Source organism: Brassica napus, chromosome C5 (genome assembly GCF_020379485.1).
Source record: "Brassica napus cultivar Da-Ae chromosome C5, Da-Ae, whole genome shotgun sequence".
Taxonomy (NCBI): domain Eukaryota; kingdom Viridiplantae; phylum Streptophyta; class Magnoliopsida; order Brassicales; family Brassicaceae; genus Brassica; species Brassica napus.
Window position 1 is genome coordinate 32,885,030 of NC_063448.1, and position 21,783 is coordinate 32,906,812.

Genomic DNA, 21,783 nt, shown 5'->3' on the forward strand with positions numbered 1-21,783 from the left:
TGTTGCTTCTGGTACTGCTGGGCATGTACCTGAAAATCTAAGAAAAAATTTTCTGTCAGAATACTTAACAAAAATTAGAAAACATGCGATCAAAGCTCCCCGGCAACGGCGCCAAATTTAATACCACTCAAATTACCCTAAGGAGTGATTTATACTCTCTCAAATAAGAGGTCGAGTTGTAGTACTTATGGATCGAATTCACATAGAGCTAGGGAACCTAAAGATTCTAATATGATTTGTTAAGCAAGATGTTTTTAAGAGTTTTGAAAGTAATTGCAGTTTGATATTGAACAAATATTTGTTCAACAGCAAGTTTTGGGGTTTTGGTGCTTAAAAAGGATATACCTAGACTTAGGGTTTTTATTCAAGAAAGTTGGAATTATAATCCTATAGATGCCTAATGAGTTGCATGCATGATAATGTAAAGCTCAACTATTTGATCAACAAGTCTTTCGGCGTTTGCGAGCATTGACTTGTTGACTATTAACTTGATCTATGATCTCAACTCTCGTTATATTGATCTATAGAAAGTGTCGATCGATATTCCAATGGGCGTATTGATCGATCGTGCAGTCCTTTTCCAAGAGGAATGGTGTAAGAGTTTATCTTCCTCATCAAGGATGGCTCTGTACTCAATGGCTCGTTCCTCCTTATAGTCTTCATCATACTCGTCTGTATGCATACTCTGTCTGGTGTAAGCGTCAATAGTGGGGTTGTAGTAGTCATTCTCCCACTCATCTGGATTTGTGTCGACTGATTCTTCATGTGGTATGTCGGTCGATATCTGGTTACAACTATAGATCCATGTTGCTGTGTGAGTCTCGATCGATTCTGAATATTCAGTTTCGTACTCATATCTACAGTGGCAAGCTGCAATGATACATGGATCATTGATTCTTCTGGAGATCGTCTGTGGCTTCTTGACTGGGATAAGGTCGTAGTGGGCATTAGGATCGATGAGTGTTAGACACAACTGGTTGGTTTGCAAGTTGCACACTGCTCCCACGGTTGACAAGAAAGCTCTCCCAAGTAGTAGAGAAGAGTTCCAGTTTAACTTGATGTCCAAGACATGGAAATCAACTGGAACTAGGGCATTACTAATCTGCACTTTTAGGTCTCTCACAATTCCTCTTGAACTCTTCTGGGAACAATCCATAAAAGTTAACAATTCCTGCGAAGGCTCCACCTGCAGACCCAGATGGTCTGCCATAACCCTAGGTAGAATGCTGACTGATGCTCCTGTGTCGCACAAAGCATGTGGGAATTCAATACCCTGCACTGTGCATGGTATTGCAAATTGCCCAGGATCACTCTTCTTCTTCAATGTAATCCTTCTCCTCATCTTTTCTCTGGCTTCACAGAAGATTCTCCTATTGTCTTCCTCTTTTTCTCTGGTTTCTCTGAAGAACATCCACAATATGTGGCTGTAATAAGCTTCTTCGAATGGCTTATGTACAGGAATTCTGAAGACTCTCTTTTGGAAAATTTCCTTTTCCTTTTCATTAGCCCCCCTCTTCAGATGTTTCGCCACTTTTTCCTTTCTTCTCCTTAGGGTTCTTCCAGTAGAAACCCTATCCTCTTCCATAGGATCATCTCCATCATCTGAAGGGGTCCTGACAGGTTTCGGTGGTTATTCTGAAGGTTTAGGTTTGGGCCTGAGTGCGTTAAGTCGTGCCACATCTATCTTCGGCATTTGCACTGGGTAGGTGATAGGGGCTCGTCGATCGATAGGAGGAGATGGGTATCGATCGATATTAGCTTCTGAGTGTCGATCGACGTTGCAGTTAGTATGCCGATCGATTCGGACATTGTCAAGGCGGATGTGGGTGTTTTGCTGTGAACTCCTCGTGAGTTAGAATCTTCACGGCATTGCAAGACGCGGTTGATTCTGTAGGTGTTTTCGATCGATGCTCTGGTACTTCTGTCGATCGATTCTGATTGGTGTATGTCGAGCGATGCTCGGTGGTTGGTGTCGATCGACACCAATGTGACCCGCCGAAACTCATCAAACTTTCTACCTCGAAATCGCCTTCTTGCAGCTTTTCTTCCTTCACCACTTGCCAAAAGTCATCCTCAATAATGGCATTCACATGGTGCTTCATCACATCATCTCCTACTCCTCTTGTTGAAGCTTCCTGCCTTCTAATAGCATCACCTGTCTGCACAACCTGTTTCTCCATCTTCTTCACATGAGAGCTCAAAGACTCAAACTTTGTGTTCAGGTTGGTGTAGACAGAATATATCTTCGCATTGAAGTCCACTATCATTCGCTGTTGTGCCTCAAGAACCCTATCGAGCATCTCTTCAATCTTGCTCTCTTGAGTAGGCGGCGGTTGCTTCTGGTAGTAGGAACTTCCAAAATTCATGTTGTTGCTATAGCTGTTGTTGTAGGGTTTCTGGTACTGTGAGTTTTGGTTGAAGTTACTCCTATTTCCATAGGAGTTTCTGTTTCCACCCTGGTTTCCTTGGAATCCAGCTCCACCAATGTAGTTTACTTCTTCTTCCTCTGTTCTACCCTCTACAGCTTCTGCATCTTCTACAAAGCTAACCTGCTTCTTGAGAAGCTTGTGAACACAGTCCAGTTTTGCCTTCACCTCATCAATCTGATCATTCCCAAGGATGGTGGCAGATCTCTTCCTCTCAAAATCAGTGTTCTTGGTGTTGTTGCTGGATGCTAGGTGTTCAATTACTTTGACTGCCTCCTCTGGATTCCTGGTGTTGTAGTTTCCATTGCTGGAAGCATCAAGAGTCATCTGGTACTGCACCGCGATGCCTCTGTAGAAAGTACTGAGTAGTTGTACTTCATTGAATCTGTGGTGTGGACAGTCTCTCTGGTAAGACTTGAATCTGATCTAAGAGCCTCTGAATGATTCTGCAGGCTCCTGAGTGAATGTGGCAATCTTGCTCCTCAAGTCTTCAGCACGTGCCTCATCAAAGAAATTGCATAAGAATGCATTCTTGATTTCGCTCCAGGATTTAAGAGATCCTGGTTGTAACTGCTTGAGCCAATGTAGAGCTTCTCCAGCAAGTGAATATCTGAAAAGCTTGCATAATAGGTAGTCTTCAGAAACTCCCTTGACTCTAATAGCAGAAATCAGATCCTCGAACCTCTCCAGATGGTCCATAGGATGCTCGTGGGATAGTCCATGGTAGGTCAACTGTCCCACAAGTGTGTAGTACTGCGCTTTCAGCTTGAAATCCCTCTCAATGGTAGGAGGAAGGATCGCTGATCTGTTGGTGTAGTAGCGATCTGGACGGTTGTAGTCAACCAATGTCCTGGGTTGCGCAGCCTCATCTACAGGTAAGGTAGTACCTGTAGTAGTAGCATAAGGCTCAGGGATTGCAGCCCCCTGAGCATCTATTCTCTGACCTGCTGCATTACGCAGATGACCCTCCTGGTCATGCAGGTCTCCATTGTTGTCCCGAACAAGTATCAAAGGCGCAACCATTTCTCGCGGTTCAGTATCGATCAATGTCCGAGATGGAATGTCGATCGATGTTGGGTGAAGGTTTTCGGTCGACGGAAGGTTTATCTTGTCGATCGATAGGGGTGAACGAGAATCTGTCGACGGAACTGGTGTCTGGGTCGACGGTGGTTGAGCAGAGTCGAGCGACACGGAAGTGTTTTTGTCAGTCGATAGGGAGCGTGCTTCCTTACGGATCGTGCGTTCCAAACTTGCAGGATCTGGTGAGAATATCAGTTGGGATTCCTTGTTGCTTCTGGTACTGCTGGGCATGTACCTGAAAATCCAAGAAAACATTTTCTGTCAGAATACTTAACAAAAATTAGAAAACAGGCGATCAAAGCTCCCCGGCAACGGTGCCAAATTTGATACCACTCAAATTGCCCTAAGGAGTGATTTATACTCTCTCAAATAAGAGGTCGAGTTGTAGTACTTAGGGATCGAATTCACAGAGAGCTAGGGAACCTAGAGATTCTAATATGATTTGTTAAACAAGATGTTTTTAAGAGTTTTGAAAGTAATTGCAGTTTTATATTTAAAAACTATTTGTTCAATAGCAAGTTTTGGGGTTTTGGTGCTTAGAAAGGAAATAGCTAAACTTAGGGTTTTTATTCAGGAAAGTTGGAATTATAAACCTATAGATGCCTAATGAGTTGCATGCATGATAATGTAAAGCTCAACTATTTGATCAACAAGTCTTTCGGCCTTTGCGAGCATTGACTTGTTGGCTATTAACTAGATCTATGATGTCAACTCTCGTTATATTGATCTATAGAAAGTGTCGATCGATATTCCAATGGGCGTATCGATCGATACACCTTTTGCACCATCGATCGATTATTCAAGTTTGATATCGATCGACGCGCTCTAGTCAAGCTTTATGCGCAGGTTGAATAAATGCTTACTAAGCTCACTAGATCAGCTCTCGCCTTGCTCATAGCAAGAAACAAAGTTCAATTAGAATGTTTTCAGCATGACGATTAGCTATGGCTTTTATCAATAAATCCTAGGGAAAGTTCTAGGTAGCTAATCTAGATACAGGCATTAATGAACAATTTTAAAGATGATTATCACAACTCAGCATTCTATAGTTGGGGCTAATCCCTCCTAACCTATTTAAACCCTAAAATCTAACAAGAGAACTACTCAGACATGGCTAAACGATTCATAACAATAGTTAAGTATAAAAACTTCATAGAATAAATAAGATAAATATCAATGGAGTTCCAATCACAAAGTATAACTTTGGATCTTCTCTCCTATCTATCAATAGAACAATAAAACACAAAGAAAGCACACTTTGCCTCTAACATGGCGGGTCAAATCCGTAGTCTATCAAATCGCTCAGCAATGTCTGAGTAGTTCATCTTGTTAGATTTAGGGTTCAGATATCCATGAGGGATTAGCCCAAAATATAGAATTGCTAAGTGTTAGGAAGTTAATCAACTAAACTGTTCTTAATGCATGTGTTCTAGAGTCGCTAACTAGGATCTTACCTATAGACATTAGGGCGCATTCGGAAGATTGGTTCTTTGTCTGAAATAGTTTAGGTTGTGCTAGGATTGCTAGAAACAAACGGAAGCTGAATTAGTTTAACCAAGTGAACATGTCAAACCTGTGCATAACGCTCCCTGGAAGGAACATCGATCGACAACTCATTAGTTGCATCGATCGATGGCATGAAAGGTGTATCAATCGATGGCATGAAAGGTGTATCAATCGACTCCCCGTTGTTAGAATCGATCGACACTTTCTCAGGACCAACAAGCAACAGATGAGGTCCTACATCCGGCGATAGATAGTCTAAATATATGGTAGTTGATCGACTATTCTTATTTGTTTGAGTTCTAAAATATCCATATATGCTTAGTAGTATATATCTCTGTAATCTTGATTGTTTGAATAGAAATCTTAAGTCTAATGTTTCCCATATTTGTCTTAAAACCCAATAAATCAATCGAACAATTACTTGTGCACCCCTGCTAATTTACATTTAAATCATTCAACCTAGCTTAACTACATAACTAAATAGATCTATTGTGTGCCTTAGCTCCCTGTGAATTTGATCCCTAAGTGCTACAACTTGACCTCTTATTTGAGAGAGTAAATCAGTCCTTAGGGTAATTTGAGTGATATCAAATTTGGCGCCGTTGCCGGGGAGCTTCGATCGCCATTAGATCAAATTTAGTTAGGTTTAGTCTAGGTTTTTGCTACTTGCAAAAACTGATAAAAAACTTTTCTTGTTTTTTCAGGTGCATGCTCAGTAGTACCAAAAGCAACAAGGAACATACACTTCTCTTTTCAGATCCTGCACTTCTAGAACGCACCATCCGCAAAGGCAAATGTACGTCATCGATCGACAACAACACCTGTTCGTCGAACGACACTCGCCTTCCACCGTTGACCAAAACCACTCTTCCGTCGACCGCCCATACCCACCCGATATCGATCAACATTCCACCTCAGACATCGATCGATACTGAGCCCCGAAACATTGTTGCGACACAAGTTCTAATTCAGGACGCGAATGGAAACCTGTATGACCAGGAGGGTCATCTGCGTAATGCAGCAGGTCAGAAGATTGATGATCAGGGGGCTGTAATCCTTGATGCTAATATTGCAGCTTCTCAAGCTGTAGACGTGGCTGCTAGACCAAGGACATTAGATGATTACAACAGGCCAGATCAGTACTATGAGAACAGATCTGCCATCCGTCATCCAGCCATACAGAGGCAAGACTTTGAGTTGAAGCCTCAGTACTTTACACTCGTGGGACAGACACCCGACTGTGTGTTATCACACGAGCATCATATGGACCATCTAGAGAGGTTCGAGGATCTAGTTTCTGCTATCAAAGCCAATGGAGTCCCAGAGGACTATATGTTTTGCAACCTCTTCAAGTACTCACTTGATGGAAAGGCTTCGCATTGGCTTAAGCAGTTACCACCAGGATCTTTTACATCTTGGGCCGAAATCAAGAATGCATTCCTATGCCACTTCTTTGATGAGTTACGTGCTGAAGGCTTGAGGAGTAAGATTGCTACATTGACACATGAGCCTACAGAGTCATTCAGAAGCTCATGGATCAGATTCAAGTCATATCACAGAGATTGTCCACACCATGGATTCAATCAAGTGCAGCTAAGATTGGTTCTTTGTCTGAAATATTTTAGGTTGTGCTAAGATTGCTAGAAACAAGCGGAAGCTGATTTAGTTTAACCTAGTGAACACGTCAAACCCGTGCATAACGCTCCCTGGAAGGAACGTCGATCGACAACTCATTAGTTGCATCGATCGACGGGATGAAAGGTGTATCGATCGACAACCCGTTGTTGGAATCGATCGACACTTTCTCAGGACCAACAAGTGACAACTGAGGTCCTAGATCTGGCGATAGATAGTCTAAATATACATAAGTTGATTGACTATTCTTATCTGTTTGAGTTCTAGAATATCCATATATGCTTAGTATTCTATATTTCTATAATCCTGATTTTCTGAATAGAAACCCTAAATCTAACGTCTCCCATATCTGTCTTAAAACCCCATCAATCAATCGAACAATTACTTGTTCATCCCTGCTAATTTACATTTAAATCATTCAATCTAGCTTAACTAGATAACTAGATAAATCTATTATGTGTTTTAGCTCCCTGTGAATTCGATCCCTAAGTGCTACAACTCAACCTCTTATTTGAGAGAGTAAATCACTCCTTAGGGTAACTCGAGTGATATCAAGGAGAAACAAAATGGTAAACGAAGGTTTTCTGGAGAAATATGTAAGATTTTACGGTATATCAATTCTAGGATTTTGAACATTGTGGTTGTCGATAATTGTTGGGTAATATGAAGATACATTTTTGTATGCAACTTAACTTACATGGAATAAAATAAAGTTTTACATGGCAAAATTGCAAATATTGTCCATCTCACAGTGTTTTTTAGAGGATCTTTCATCTATATCTAAAGGTAGACTTGACCTAACTAGCAAATTAGAAACTTAAAAATTGTCCAATATGCCAATTATTTCATTTTAAATCATGTAAATTTTAGATCAGGTCGATGGGTTCGCATTGAGTTGGGAAAGTTTCAGTCAGTTTGTGTTCTGACTTCAAACTAATACGATATTGTCTATTTTTTTTAGTTGGAAATCGCAGGAAGTTCTCATTCAGACGATACTGTATTTTTTATGAGCTCCTTAATATATTATTACAAAGTATTAGACAATTAGCTCGATTCCGATCATCCGTTGATCGAATGTAAACTTCATATATAACTTCTTAAAAGGCATGGCTTCACGTGATATACACATAATAATCCCGACGATTACGCCTGATGAAGTCAAAAGTATAACAGAACATAAACATATGAATACACACATGTGTCATCAGCATGAGACGCCAACCTGCATGCATGGATGTTTGTACACATTTTCGAGTTGGATAAATTATTCAAAATTATTATAAATTACTATATTAGTTTCTTTTTAGAACCATTCTTTTCCAAGTGGGTTTATACAAAAGTGTTTTCATGAACTAAAGGAAATCAATTAGCGTGCTGCTCGTAACGATCCAGCTGTTTTAAGATTTATGGATTTTATTTCCCATATAATGTCGACCTTTCTGTTGAGATTTGCAAGGGCAGTGTAGATAATCTTTCTTTCTTTTTTTTTGTCAAAGGGGGCAGTGGAGATAATCTAAAGCTTAATATAATAAGAAGAGAAATTTGATTCTATAACTAAAAAAAACTATAATTCATTAAATAGTAAAATCAATCTTTAGGCTATGATATAAAACATATAATGTGTATTAATTGCCACTTTAACCTCTTTGTATCTACCACCAATCGTACGAGAAAACAGCATGGAGGAACCCCAGGCCATAAGCATGGATAACATTTGCTTGCTAGATGGATCTTGGACATCTTCTGCTCAATTCAATGGATGTGGAAGGGTATGGATGGACAGTGGTGGGAACATTCAACTTATGGGGACACGGAATTTCCCGACGGGAATCAGCTTTGCATTCGGAAGTAGAAGCACTGCGATAGGCGATGGAGAATATGCTTCAACATTCGTCATGCCAGAGCTTCGGGACAGACTGCAAGGAGCTGATTGCAGTGATTAAGGAACCACATGCATGACCAAGCTTTGCAACGGAATTGAAGAGGATATAGACGCTACAGATATGCTTCCCGGATTTCAATATCTCTTATGTTCCACGAGCGCAGAATCAGATTTCATACTTTTTAGCTAAAACATCTAGATCCTTCCATAGGAAGTTACATTTTATTGCTTGTTCTCTTCCGGTCTGGCTACCCAGACTACCTCAAGTTTGAGTAATAGAATAGCTGTTAACGTTTGACGAAAAAAAAAAAAACCTCTTCGTATGTACACATGAGTTGTTTTTTTAATTACAAAAAAAGTTTCCCCTAAAATCTTAATCAATTTTAACTTTATAAAATAAAATTATGTAACTTCGTAATTTACATGTAAGAAATATAGTGTTTCTACATATTATATTTTTTAATTTTAAAAACGAATATATATTTTTTAAAAAATAATTTATATTATATAAACTAAGTTTTTTTTTACGTCGAACGCCCATTCTATTACTCACACTTGAGGTGGTCTGGGTAACCAGATCGGAATAGAACAACCAATAAAATGTAACTCTCTATAGAAGGTTCTAGCAGTCTTAGCTAAAAAATCAGAAATCTGGTTGTGCGCTTGTAGTACATGAGTGATGTTGAATTCCGGGAAACATATCTGCAGCGTCTCTATCCTCTCTAATTTCGTCGCAAAGCTTGGCCAAGCATGGGGTTCCTTAATCATTGCAATCAGCTCCTTACAATCTGTTCCAAAACTATGGCATGTCGAATGTTGAAGCATATTCTCCATCGCCCATCGCAGTGCTTCTACTTCTGAATGCAAGGCTGATTCACGTCGAGTGAAATTCCGTGTCCCCATAAGTTGAATGTTTCCACCACTGTCTATTCAGACTCATACACATCTACTAAAGTGAGCAGAAGATGTCCAAGATCCATCTAACAAGCAAATATTACTCAAACTTATGATTTGGGGTTCAATATAACCCATACATTAGTATATATAGTTCAATTTCAGCTTAAAATGAGATTTTCCATTAAATTATGAAATATAGAATAAAAATGTAATTTTACTCTATCTCTCTCTTCCCTTTCATCTCGTTTGGATTGTTATACTTCAGAGTCACACAAACTGTTCTGTTTGTACATAAAAAAATAGATTAGTATTATGTAAGTACTGATGGCCAAAGTTACATTCACGTGTATTTCTCACATTTACATGTTGTGAAAAAGAAAAATGTCCTCACATGTACATACTTATTGTTATGAAATAACTTATAATTTATAGTATCGAGAAATTTAAATAAGAGTAGAATTCATTACCCGTATGAAGCAAATAACACTAATATAAGTGAGAGAGTTTATTATAACGAAGAAGAAGAAGATGTAATGGTGTACAAAAGAGTGAGATCAGTGATGGTATTTATAGTGAGCAACAATACATAAAATATCAAAGATGGTGCTTGATTTGGTAAATGAGTGGGTGATCATAGTGCTTGATGAGTAGATGATCATAGTGCTTGAGTTGGTAAAGGAGTGGAGGATCATTTCAAAGTTTATCTTATAAAACTCCCCATTGATCATCCATCTTGTATTAAATTAAGTTTCGTAACACTCCCCTTGGGGACCGGTGTCACTCTCTGCTCTCGCTTAACGTCTTTGTTGCCTCGTTAAAAACCTTTCTAGGAAAACCCAATGGGAAAAACCATAGTTAGGTAAAAAGAGTACAACTACGTAAGCTCCCCCTCGATTGAGCAGTCATAGATCCTTCTGATGACGCATTCCAATGTTATGGACATGTTTTCTGAATACCGAAGTAGGAAGTGCTTTTGTGAAGAGGTCGGCTGCATTGTCGCATGATCGGACATATCTTACTTCAATCTCTTTCTTCTTCTCGAGCTCTTGAGTGTATGAGAAGAACTTTGGATGTATATGTTTTGTTCTATCACTTTTGATATATCCTTCCTTCGTTTGAGCAACACATGCCGCGTTATCTTCATATAGAATAGTTGGCCCCGTACTTTTGTCAATCCCACTACTTGAACAAATGTGTTGGCTTATTGATCTTAGCCATACACATTCTTTACTTGCTTCATGGAGTGCGATGATCTCAGCATGATTTGAAGAGGTAGCCACAAGCGTTTGTTTCTGAGAACGCCAAGATATAGCAGTGCCTCCGATCGTAAAAACATATCCTGTTTGCGATCGGGCTTTGTGTGGATCTGAAAGATATCCTGCATCTGCAAAACCAACCATTTGACCATTTGAATCTTTAGGGTAAAATAAGCCTAAATCAATAGTCCCTTGTAGGTAACGAAAGACATGTTTAATTCCATTCCAATGTCTTCGTGTTGGAGATGAGCTAAATCTTGCTAGAAGATTAACAGCGAATGATATATCAGGCCGTGTACAATTTGCAAGGTACATCAACGCTCCAATTGCACTTAGATATGGTACTTCCGGACCAAGTATCTCTTCTTTTTCCTCAGGTGGTCGAAATGGATCACTTTCAATGTTAAGTGATCTAACGACCATGGGGTGCTAAGAGGAGTTGATTTATCCATGTTAAATCGTTTCAACACTCTTTTAGTGTATGTGGATTGATGCACAAATATACCATTTTGTGAATGTTCTATTTGTAGGCCAAGACAATACTGTGTCTGTCCAAGATCTTTCATCTCAAATTCTCCTTTGAGATAGTCTGATGCCTTTTGTATTTCTTTTTGAGTTCCAATAATATTTAGATCATCAACATATACCGCGATTATCACAAATCCGGATGTTGTTTTCTTGATGAAAACACATGGGCATATAGGATCATTCACATATCCTTCTTTTGTTAAATGTTCACTGAGACGATTGTACCACATACGTCCAGATTGTTTTAACCCATATAATGATCTTTGCAATTTTATTGCACATAACTCTTTAGGTTTGGAACTTAATGCTTCTGGCATTTTAAATCCATCAGGGATTTTCATGTAGATATCAGTATCTAATGATCCGTATAGATAAGCTGTAACAACATCCATGAGACGCATCTCAAGATTTTTATCAGCGGCTAGACTCATCAGGAATCTAAATGTGATCGCATCCATTACAGGAGAATATGTTTCCTCATAATCAATACCAGGTCTTTGAGAAAATCCTTGGGCTACAAGGCGAGCTTTATACCTTGTAATCTCATTTTTCTCATTTCGTTTTCGAACGAAAATCCATCTGTACCCAACTGGTCTCACATCTTCAGGTGTGAGTACAATAGATCCAAACACTTTTCGTTTGTTAAGCGAATCAAGTTCGATTTGTATTGCTTCTTTCCATTTATTCCAATCATGTCTCTTTTGACATTCATATATGGATTTCGGTTCTGGATCATCGGTATCTTCATTTACCTCACTTGACACGATATATGAGAAAGCATCATCAAGGTCATTTTGTTCATTTCTATTCCATATCCTTTTATTATGGATGTAATTAATAGAAATCTCATGATTATCTTTCGATTCATGATGCTCTGATTCATCAGAGTCCTTATCATTTATTTCTTCCAAAATATTTTCTGCTATTTTGGGTGCATCATATATTTCAGCTTTCTTCTGTTTCCTAGGATTCTTATCCTTAGAACCAGCAGGTCTACCACGCTTCAGGCGTGTTTTTGGCTCTCGTGTGTCATCCTCCTTTTCTTGTTCATTTGGCATTTTGATACGAGCAGGAGCATTTGCAGCTGGTATATGAGATTTAGTTACCGTCTTGGTATCTGCAAATGCATCAGGTAGCTGGTTAGCTATACTCTGTAAATGCATAATTCGTCGAACTTCTAGTTCTGACTCTTTAGTAGGAGGATCAAGATATAACAATGATGGTACACTCCATTTTATATCACTTCCAACATTTTTGTTTTCTCCCCCTAGAACTGGGAATACATTTTCGTCAAAATGACAATCAGCAAAACGTGCTGTAAAGACGTCACCAGTCTGTGGTTCTAGGTATCTTATAATTGATGGAGAATCACAACCAACATATATTCCCAACCTTCTTTGTGGTCCCATCTTTGTTCGTTGTGGTGGTGCTACAGGCACATATACCGCACAACCAAAGATTCTAAAGTGGGAAATGTTTGGTTCTCGACCAAACGCTAACTGTAGTGGGGAATACTTATGGTATGCACTCGGTCTGATCCGAATGAGTGCTTCTGCATGCAAAATGGCATGTCCCCATACAGAGGTTGGAAGTTTTGATCTCATGATCAATGGTCTTGCAATCAATTGCAGACGCTTAATTAAAGATTCAGCCAAACCATTTTGCGTATGAACATGAGCAACCGAATGTTCAACTTCAATTCCCATTACCATACAATAGTCATTGAATGCTTGGGATGTGAATTCACCAGCGTTGTCTAGTCTAACTCTTTTAATAGTATAATCAGGAAACTGTGCTCGCAGTTTGATTATCTGAGTTAGAAATCTCGCAAATGCCACATTTCGAGATGATAATAGACAAACGTGTGACCATCTACTGGATGCGTCAATTAATACCATAAAATAGTGGAATGGTCCACATGGTGGATGTATCGGTCCACATATATCACCTTGAATTCTTTCAAGGAACTTTGGTGATTCTTTATCGATTTTGGTTGGCGATGGCCTTACGATCAATTTTCCTAGAGAACATGCAACACATGTCATTTTATTCCCTTGAGAAATCTCCTGGATTTTCAATGGATGACCATGTGAACTTTCTATGATTTTACGCATCATTGTAGTGCCTGGGTGGCCAAGGCGATCATGCCATAACGTGAACTCTTCTGGGTTCCGTTTTACTACAAGATTTGATTCGATCTCATCGATATAAGTATGATGTAATCCCGAAGGAAGTTCTGGAAACTTTTCCAATATGTGTTTTCTGCCACATTTTTCAGAAATTACATACATGTATTTCTTTCCATCCTCAGTTGCAGACTGAGTATCATATCCGTGAAGATATATGTCTTTAAAACTCAACAAATTCCTTTTAGAACTCGGAGAATATAAAGCATTATTTATGGAAAATTTTGTTCCATTCGGCAAAGTAAAGTTTGCTTTACCAGTTCCTTCAATCACGTCTGCAGGACCTGATATTGTATTGACGACAATTCTTGTCGGTTTTATATCAGAGAAATATCTCTTTTGTCTCAGAATAGTGTGCGTTGTTCCACTATCTGGTATGCATATTTCACGAATCCGTTTCTTGGATTTTGCTCCATTAGTATTTTGATCCATTTCTGAAATTATCATAAACATTAAATAAAAGTGAAACGTGAAATTTATTCATTGATTATATAAAGAAAACACACAATAATTATACATATATTGTTGTTAAAACAACATTATTCTTTGAAAACATAATTATTATACATTACAAATGAGGACTATTCAGCAGTCTTATTAGAAACATTTCCGTACTCTTCAAGAGTATTCTAGTCCAGCTCATTTGCGAAATCAGAGGATTCAAGGTATGAGGTCCCTTCAACGTTTTCCGTGAGGTTCACCTCTTTAGCTTTTCCTTTTATGGATTCTTGATATAACTTGCACAAATGTGGGGGAGTACGACAGGTACGGGACCAATGTCCTTTACATCCACATCTGTAACATACAGTCTCACTTTTCTTTGTGGTATCTTCTTTGGTTTCTTTGCCTTTATGAGGTTGTTCAGATCTAACCCATTTGTTAGATCTAATACTTTTAGGATAGTAAGGCTTTCCACGTTTGTTGTTGAAACGCCGACCACGACCTCGGTTGGTATGGTTTCTCCTTCCCGAATATTCTACCGCCGTAGCATTCACTTCGGGAAATGTCTTGGCTCCCGTAGGTCGGGAATTATGGTTTTTGATTAGTAACTCATCGTTCTTTTCAGCCAACATGAGTGTTACCATCAATTCAGAAATTTGGTGTACCCACATTTTCTGCAAATTCGGGATAAGACGTTGTGTTCTTTGTGGAAAGTATTGTATGTCTTGTCAAGCATTTCTGCTTCGGTGACAGGGTTACCACAATATTTTAATTGTGCAACTATCCTCAAGATAGTGGAATTGTAATCTCTAACCCTTTGGAAATACTGAAACCTCAGGGTTTTCCACTCTTCAAGAGAGTGAGGGAGATTGATTTCCTTCTGATTATCGAATCTGTCTTTCAAGGTTTGCCATAGTACGGCTGGGTCCTCAACGTCCCCATAGTCATGAGTTAGATTCTCATCTAAATGCTTCTTCAGGAAGATTATCGCTTCGGCTATATGCTCGGGTGGCGATTTGTTACCGACTTTTATCGCTTCGGTTATTTTTTTATTACAAGATAAGGTTTCACATTTGTGACCCATCTGACATAATTTTCGCCGTTTATTTTCAGAGCCGGGAACTGGAGTTTCTCGACGTTTGTCATTTGTATTTCTAAAACACAAAATAATAATTTTATTAGAACTTCATAATTTAAAAACCGTTTACATTAATCATACAAACAATTACAAGGAGAAGCGATGTAAATAAAATTAAACCGATATTCATCTTAAATTCACTCGGAGTAAATTCTCCGACGAATAAACCATAAATAGAAACACAAATAAAAATGGCACATAAAAACAAAAGTGCGCGAATCATCTTTCTTGAAATGAAAAATCGGAGAAGATGAAATGTTTTGGATGATGAAATGGAGTGAAAATGAGTTGTATTTATAGATGACAATCACTGTTCATGACCGTTGGAGAAAGGGGAAATTTTTGAAAAATTTTCTTTGTGACCGTTGGTGTTAAATCGACTGCACCAAAAATCAGTCTGAAAATATCGTATTAAACGATCAATCAAATCTATTAAATTTCATAAAATTTTGATAAAAATAAAAAAAATATGGTGAATAAACATTTTTTGTTATGATAATAAATTATGCGACGGCTCAGCCGGTCAATGCATAATAATAAATTATACGGCGGCCCGGCCGACCAATTAGCAATAAACAAAATATAAGGCGGCTCAGCCGACCAGTTAACAACAAACAGAAAATAAAGGCGGCTCGGCCGTCCAGTTAACAAAAAACAGAAAATAAAGGCGGCTCGGCCGTCCAGTTAACAATAAATAGAATATAAGGCGGCTCGGCTGACCAATAAATTAATTAAAATATTAATAAATAATATAGGCGGTATTCCCGCCATTATAACATAATATAAATAATAGTACAGGCGGTATACCGACCATTATAGCAGGGTATATATGATACAATAAATTTTACCGAATTGCAGAACGATCGTGCTGATAACGTGTTATGAAATAACTTATAATTTATAGTATCGAGAAATTTAAATAAGAGTAGAATTCAATACCCGTATGAAGCAAATAACACTAATATAAGTGAGAGAGTTTATTATAAGGAAGAAGAAGAAGATGTAATGGTGTACAAAAGAGTGAGATGAGTGATGGTATTTATAGTGAGCAACAATACATAAAATATCAAAGATGGTGCTTGATTTGGTAAATGAGTGGGTGATCATAGTGGTTGATGAGTAGATGATCATAGTGCTTGAGTTGGTAAATGAATGGAGTATCATTTCAAAGTTTATCTTATAACACTTGTCACATTCTTTGCATATGGTTACTTTTTTTCAATTTTGTTTGTTCTTTATGGTTAATAAATAAATTATTCATAGGAAGAAGAAATACGAGCTTTACTCGCTTTCCCCGCTTTACTGGGGATCCCACGTTTTTTTCCACTTTCATCAAACGGCTAAGCTTTGACTTCATAGGAAAACACTTAAAGACCACTCATATAAATCACTGTCACATGTGCATTTTAATAGATGAGTAGAAGTCCTACCTATAAGCGGATATTTTTTTTTTTACAACTATATATTTTTATTTTAATAGTAGCATTTAAATTAAAATGATGTTATATATATATATATATATATATATATATGTTTTTCAATTTTAAATTATTTTGTAAATAAATGCAGTTTCAAAACTTTATAAAGTTCATGTGATGAAATTGTACCATTTATGTGCTAATTTTTGTTTACAAATATAAATGTATACTAAAAAAAAAACATTATAACATTATTTTTTATTTAAATTAATTTAAAAAATTTATACGAATTCTGTTTTTAAATTTAGCATTCTAGATATATATGTGACTAAATTAAATTAACCAATACAAAAATTTTAAATTTAATATGTCAACATGTTACATTTATTTATTTTATGGAGATTTAGTAACTAAAACATAGAATTTTAAGATATATATATATTGTTTATGATTTGAAACAATAAATAAATATATTTTCTGGAATATGCTTTGAACTTTTTAAATATGAGTATATATACTACGATCGGTTGGAAGGTTGTACGCAATCATATAACCCTACATAACTATACAGTCACTGTAAAATAATAGGACGATAATGCAATCATATAAAGCGGTTCAAATGTCTATGGTATGACTAAGACCATCTGCATTAGTTAACCCGGTTCATAAGATTTTTTTATTAATTTTTTGATTGGACCATAAATAGTGATGAACCTATTGTGCTGCTGCTAAGGCTGGGACGGATCCGGATATCCGAGAAATTTAGGGTATCCAGATCCGGATCCGGATCCGTCGGATCCGTGGATTTAATATCCGGATCCGGATTCGTGGTTTCCGGATATCCGGATTTCGGATATCCGTCTCTATATTCTATTATCCGCGGATATCCGGATCCGGATCCGGATCCGCAAAAATAATTAAAAATAATAATTTTTTTTTTAAAAACTAAAATTTTAAAAATAATACATAAATGAAATATTTATACAAGATTTATAAATATATATATATGTCTATAATATTGTAAAAACTAAAATATAATATTACAAAGTTAATTTATGTATAAATATTATTATAAAAAGTATAAATATTAATGAAATTTAAAAAGTTAATGTGTTTTAAAAGTACGGATCTGGATCCGGATATCCGGACCTAAAAATTAAGATATCCGGATCCGGATCCGGGCACCCCGGATATCCTATTTTCGGAGCGGATCCGGAGCGGATCTCAGATCGAATCCGGATCTCGGATAATAAGTCCCAGGCCTAGCTGCTGCATTGGTGAATCTGAAAAAAGGGTTCATAGGAATAAAATAATATTTTTTTTATTTTTTAAAGTTTTCAATATATGACAATACATGAATAAAATATAATAATTTTTAAAATATTTTTTGTTTAAAATAGATTACATAAACAAATTTATTACAAAAACATATTATTGAATACTTTGAGAATTCTTGAACATACAAATATTATTCATCTTCGTTACCAAATTTTTGCCAAACATTTTCAACTAAATCAGCTTTCAAACGATCATGTTTCTCTGAATCCCGAAGATCATTGCGAATGCCTAGCATATTACCGATATTAAAACTTGTTCTACTTTTCACCTTGGAACTTCTGCTTGTCTCTCCCGACTCGAACTGAGATGTATCAGTTAGAGTGTATCCGCCTCGTTCGTTCTCTACTATCATATTGTGCAATATGACACAAGTTCTCATTATCTGTCCTATTTTTTCCTTGTCCCATAGTAGAACCGGGTTTTTAACTATTGCAAACCTTGCTTGCAATACTCCAAAAGCCCGTTCGACATCTTTTCTGGTGGATTCTTGACGTTCGGCAAATAGCTCTGCTTTAGGACCTTGAGGAAGTCGGATGGATTGGATAAATGTTGCCCAGTTTGGATAGATTCCGTCAGTAAGGTAGTATGCCATACGATATGTGTGGTTGTTGACCTTGAACTTAACTTTTGGTGCTCGACCTTGTAAAATGTCATCAAAAACTGGTGACCGATCAAGAACATTGATATCGTTGAGAGTACCTGGTAATCCAAAAAATGCGTGCCATATCCATAGATCTTGTGATGCCACAGCTTCTAAGACAATTGTCGGTTTCCCTGAACCACGTGTGTACTGGCCTTTCCAAGCCGTTGGGCAGTTTTTCCACTGTCAATGCATACAGTCGATCGAGCCTATCATACCTGGAAACCCGCGTGCCTCTCCAAGATCGAGTAATCGTTGAAGATCCTCCGGTGTAGGTCTTCTTAGATACTCATTTCCAAACAAATGTATTATTCCGTTAGTAAAATTTTCCAAACATAAACGTGATGTACTCTCACCAAGTCGGAGATATTCGTCATACATATCTCCCGATTGACCATATGCTAGTATACGTATAGCCGTTGTACATTTTTGAAGTGCAGAAAGTCCGTACCTGCCGTGAGCATTTCTTCTTTTCTGAAAGTATGGAACTTCATTACTTAGGCGATTGACAATGCGAAGGAACAATGGCTTGTTCATTCGAAAACGCCGCCTAAACATGTCTGCTGAATATGTAGGATGATCACTAAAATAGTCGTCCCAAAGCTGTTTATGTCCTTGTTCTCGATCTCTTTCGATATAAGCTCGCCTAGTCCGGGTGTTGGCTTGGACATTAATGATTGAATCGATGAAATTATCAACATGTTGATGCACAATTTCTTCAAAGGCTTCATTTAGAATTTCATCTACTTCATCACTTGACGAGGTCGACATTGTTTTCCGTTTTTTGTAAATTTTGTCAAGTGTTTTGGAAAGAAAAACACTTTTGGTATTTTTGGAAAGTGAAAAGATAGACAATTGTTTTGGAAACAGAGAAATAAATTGTTTGCAGAGAGATAGAAATTGTTTTGGTTTGCAAAGATAATGAAAGATAAAGAAAGATAGGCAATGAGTTTTGATGTTTTTGGTTTCCAGAAACTAGCGAATGATAGTTTTTTTTTTTCCTTCTGCTGTGAAGTTTTTCAGATAATGAAAGACATAGTATATATAGAGCATCCATAGAAATATACCCGTGGGTGTTTACAAATCCGTGAACCAAGTTTTTAGTACATACACATGTGGGTGTCTTCATTACATCCGTGAAACAAGTGAAAAAGAAGTGTAGTCAGAAGGAAAATGCTACACTTTCCGTCAAACAAACTGAGCAACTAGACATAAAACAGAAAAAAAAACATAACACTACCCGTGACCTGCAAACTTGTGACTTGATGCCCGTGACCTGCAAAACAAAAAAGAGGAAGGACACAATCAAGTTAGCGAAGCAAATAAAACAAGTTCAAGCCACAGAACAAATGAATAAACAAGTTCAAGCCACAATCAAGTTTAAAGCACAATCAAGTTTAAGCCACAGAACAAATGAATAAACAAGTTCAAGCCACAATCAAGTTTAAGCCACAATCAAGTTCAAGCAAATAAAACAAATTAAAGCCACAGAACAAATGAATAAACAAGTTCAAGCCACTGACCAAATCAAAGCATTTCAGATATGAGTTTGTTCTTAAGAGAGACTTCAATATCAGATAGTGTGTCTTCTGGTTTGGCTAGGAGACGGCTAAGGATTTTATTTTTCGATATCTCATTTTTCACAGCTAGGATGTCGTTTATTTGATCAAAAGCTGCTTCATTCCCGTGCTTCCTCCGTTTCGCTGCTTTGCTAGCCTTAACACCAGGAGGCCGCACCTCATCATCCTCGACCACCACCTCCGCTTGATCCTTCCTCTTGTCCGCAGATTCCTTGCCTTTGTACTTTACACCATCTTTGGACAGGTACTGTGATCTCCATTTTTGATCGAACCTGAGTTCCCTCCAACAATGTTCTAGACTGAACAATGCCCCATGGTCATTAGTGAAGATTTCATGCGCAACCTTCATTACATCATTCTCGTTTTGGCCACTAGCTTGGTTCTTCAAAGCGGCCTCAAAGGATCCTACAAACTTCCCCACCGAGTCATTCACTCTCCCCCACCTCTGCTTACACTGACTAGACTCTCTAGGAGGACAGCCATTGAGCTGAGGGCTGGCGTTAACGTAGACCTCTATTCTCTTCCAAAACGCCCCTGCCTTCTGCTCATTACCGACAATCGGATCCTTGCTGGTGTTCAACCAAGCACTGATCAGCACCAAGTCTTCTTTTGCCGTCCACTTCTGCCTTTCCAGTGGCTTAGGACCTACAGAGCTCTAACTACTAAAGCTAGGGAACTGAGAAGACTCTACGTCTATTGTTTGAGTGTTCTGTGAAGATTAGAGGTTAACAAAACCGGGAGAGTGGACAAACCCGGTAGAGTTAGCGTAGAGAGGATCCATTTTCGTTTGTGTTTTCTCTAGAGGAGGTCCTATGGTTTTAAACTACTTTTAGCAGAGAACAATTAAACTAAATCTAACTACCAAACATTCATTATAGTTAATGTAAGAATTAATGAATCTACTACTTCACAGCTACTACATCACAGCAAAGACATCAAAGCAACGAAATCACAGCAACCAACCACCAAAGCTATGCATTCATTACACATCAAATCATTGTACTTCTAGTTGTCGATAAACTTCTAGTTCAGTCTAAGTTCAAACCGGATCATATATATAAGAAAAATTAATTTCTAGTTCAGTTAAAGCTTAAACAGTTTTCATGAGATTGAAAATTACTTATTTTTCAATTTAAAATTAAATTCTAGTGCCGTTTTTTAACTTCTAGTCCAGTTTTTCAATTTAAATTTAAATTCTACTGCCGTTTTTTCAACTAAAATAAACCAACCAACACACATAAACCAACCAACACACATAAAACAATCACTCAAACAGTTTTCATGAGATTGAGGCGTACCTTCTGTTTTTAGTCGAAGCAGACCTTCTGTAGGACACGAACTTTGACATTGAGGTCGTGAACCTGTTCCTGGAAAAAAAAGAAAACACTCACAAATGTCAGAATTATCATCAACGTAAAAGGACACAACTACTGTATTATCTAAAAATAGGAGCATACTCACCTCCAGCGTTTCAATCTGTTTATTGAGTTTTTCCATCAAAAGAATCACCTCCTCGGACTCCTTCACACGTTTTGTCAGACTCTCGATCTCCTCCTGGACACCAAACACCCAAAGATGACGAAAATGCAACCCATCATCCTTGGTTACAACATAACAAATAGATATCAGAATTATCCATAAGCAAATAACTTATACAAACTGAAAGGGGATACACAACTCAGAATCGTTTACCTCGTAGTTCTTGCACGTGAAAAAACGCTTCCCAGGAAGGCTGTCGTACTCCTCCTTCCCACGAACCTCGTTAATGATCCGCGAACCACACAGACACCTCGTCGGAATCCCGTATTGCGCATCAGCCGCGCATTGAAGCA

General features: G+C 37.8%; 1 protein-coding gene across 1 annotated transcript; it reads right to left on the reverse strand.

Annotated features, from left to right (window-relative positions):
• Positions 1-19,898: 19,898 nt before the first annotated feature.
• Positions 19,899-20,732, reverse strand: LOC106367615 (glutathione S-transferase T3-like). The gene is made up of 2 exons (XM_048757410.1): positions 20,687-20,732; positions 19,899-20,596 (listed from the first exon to the last, which is right to left on the reverse strand). The coding sequence occupies exons 1-2, from the start codon at positions 20,730-20,732 to the stop codon at positions 19,899-19,901; spliced, it is 744 nt and encodes a 247-aa protein (XP_048613367.1).
• Between the last annotated feature and the right edge of the window lie 1,051 nt (positions 20,733-21,783).

Bases quoted from the DNA above. Each gene is read 5' to 3' on its own strand.
- LOC106367615 (XM_048757410.1), bottom strand. From the start codon at position 20,732: ATGGATCCTCTCTACGCTAACTCTACCGGGTTTGTCCACTCTCCCG. The intron at 20,597-20,686 runs GTTTTGTTAACC...AGAGCTCTGTAG, and splicing joins CGGGTTTGTCCACTCTCCCG to GTCCTAAGCCACTGGAAAGG.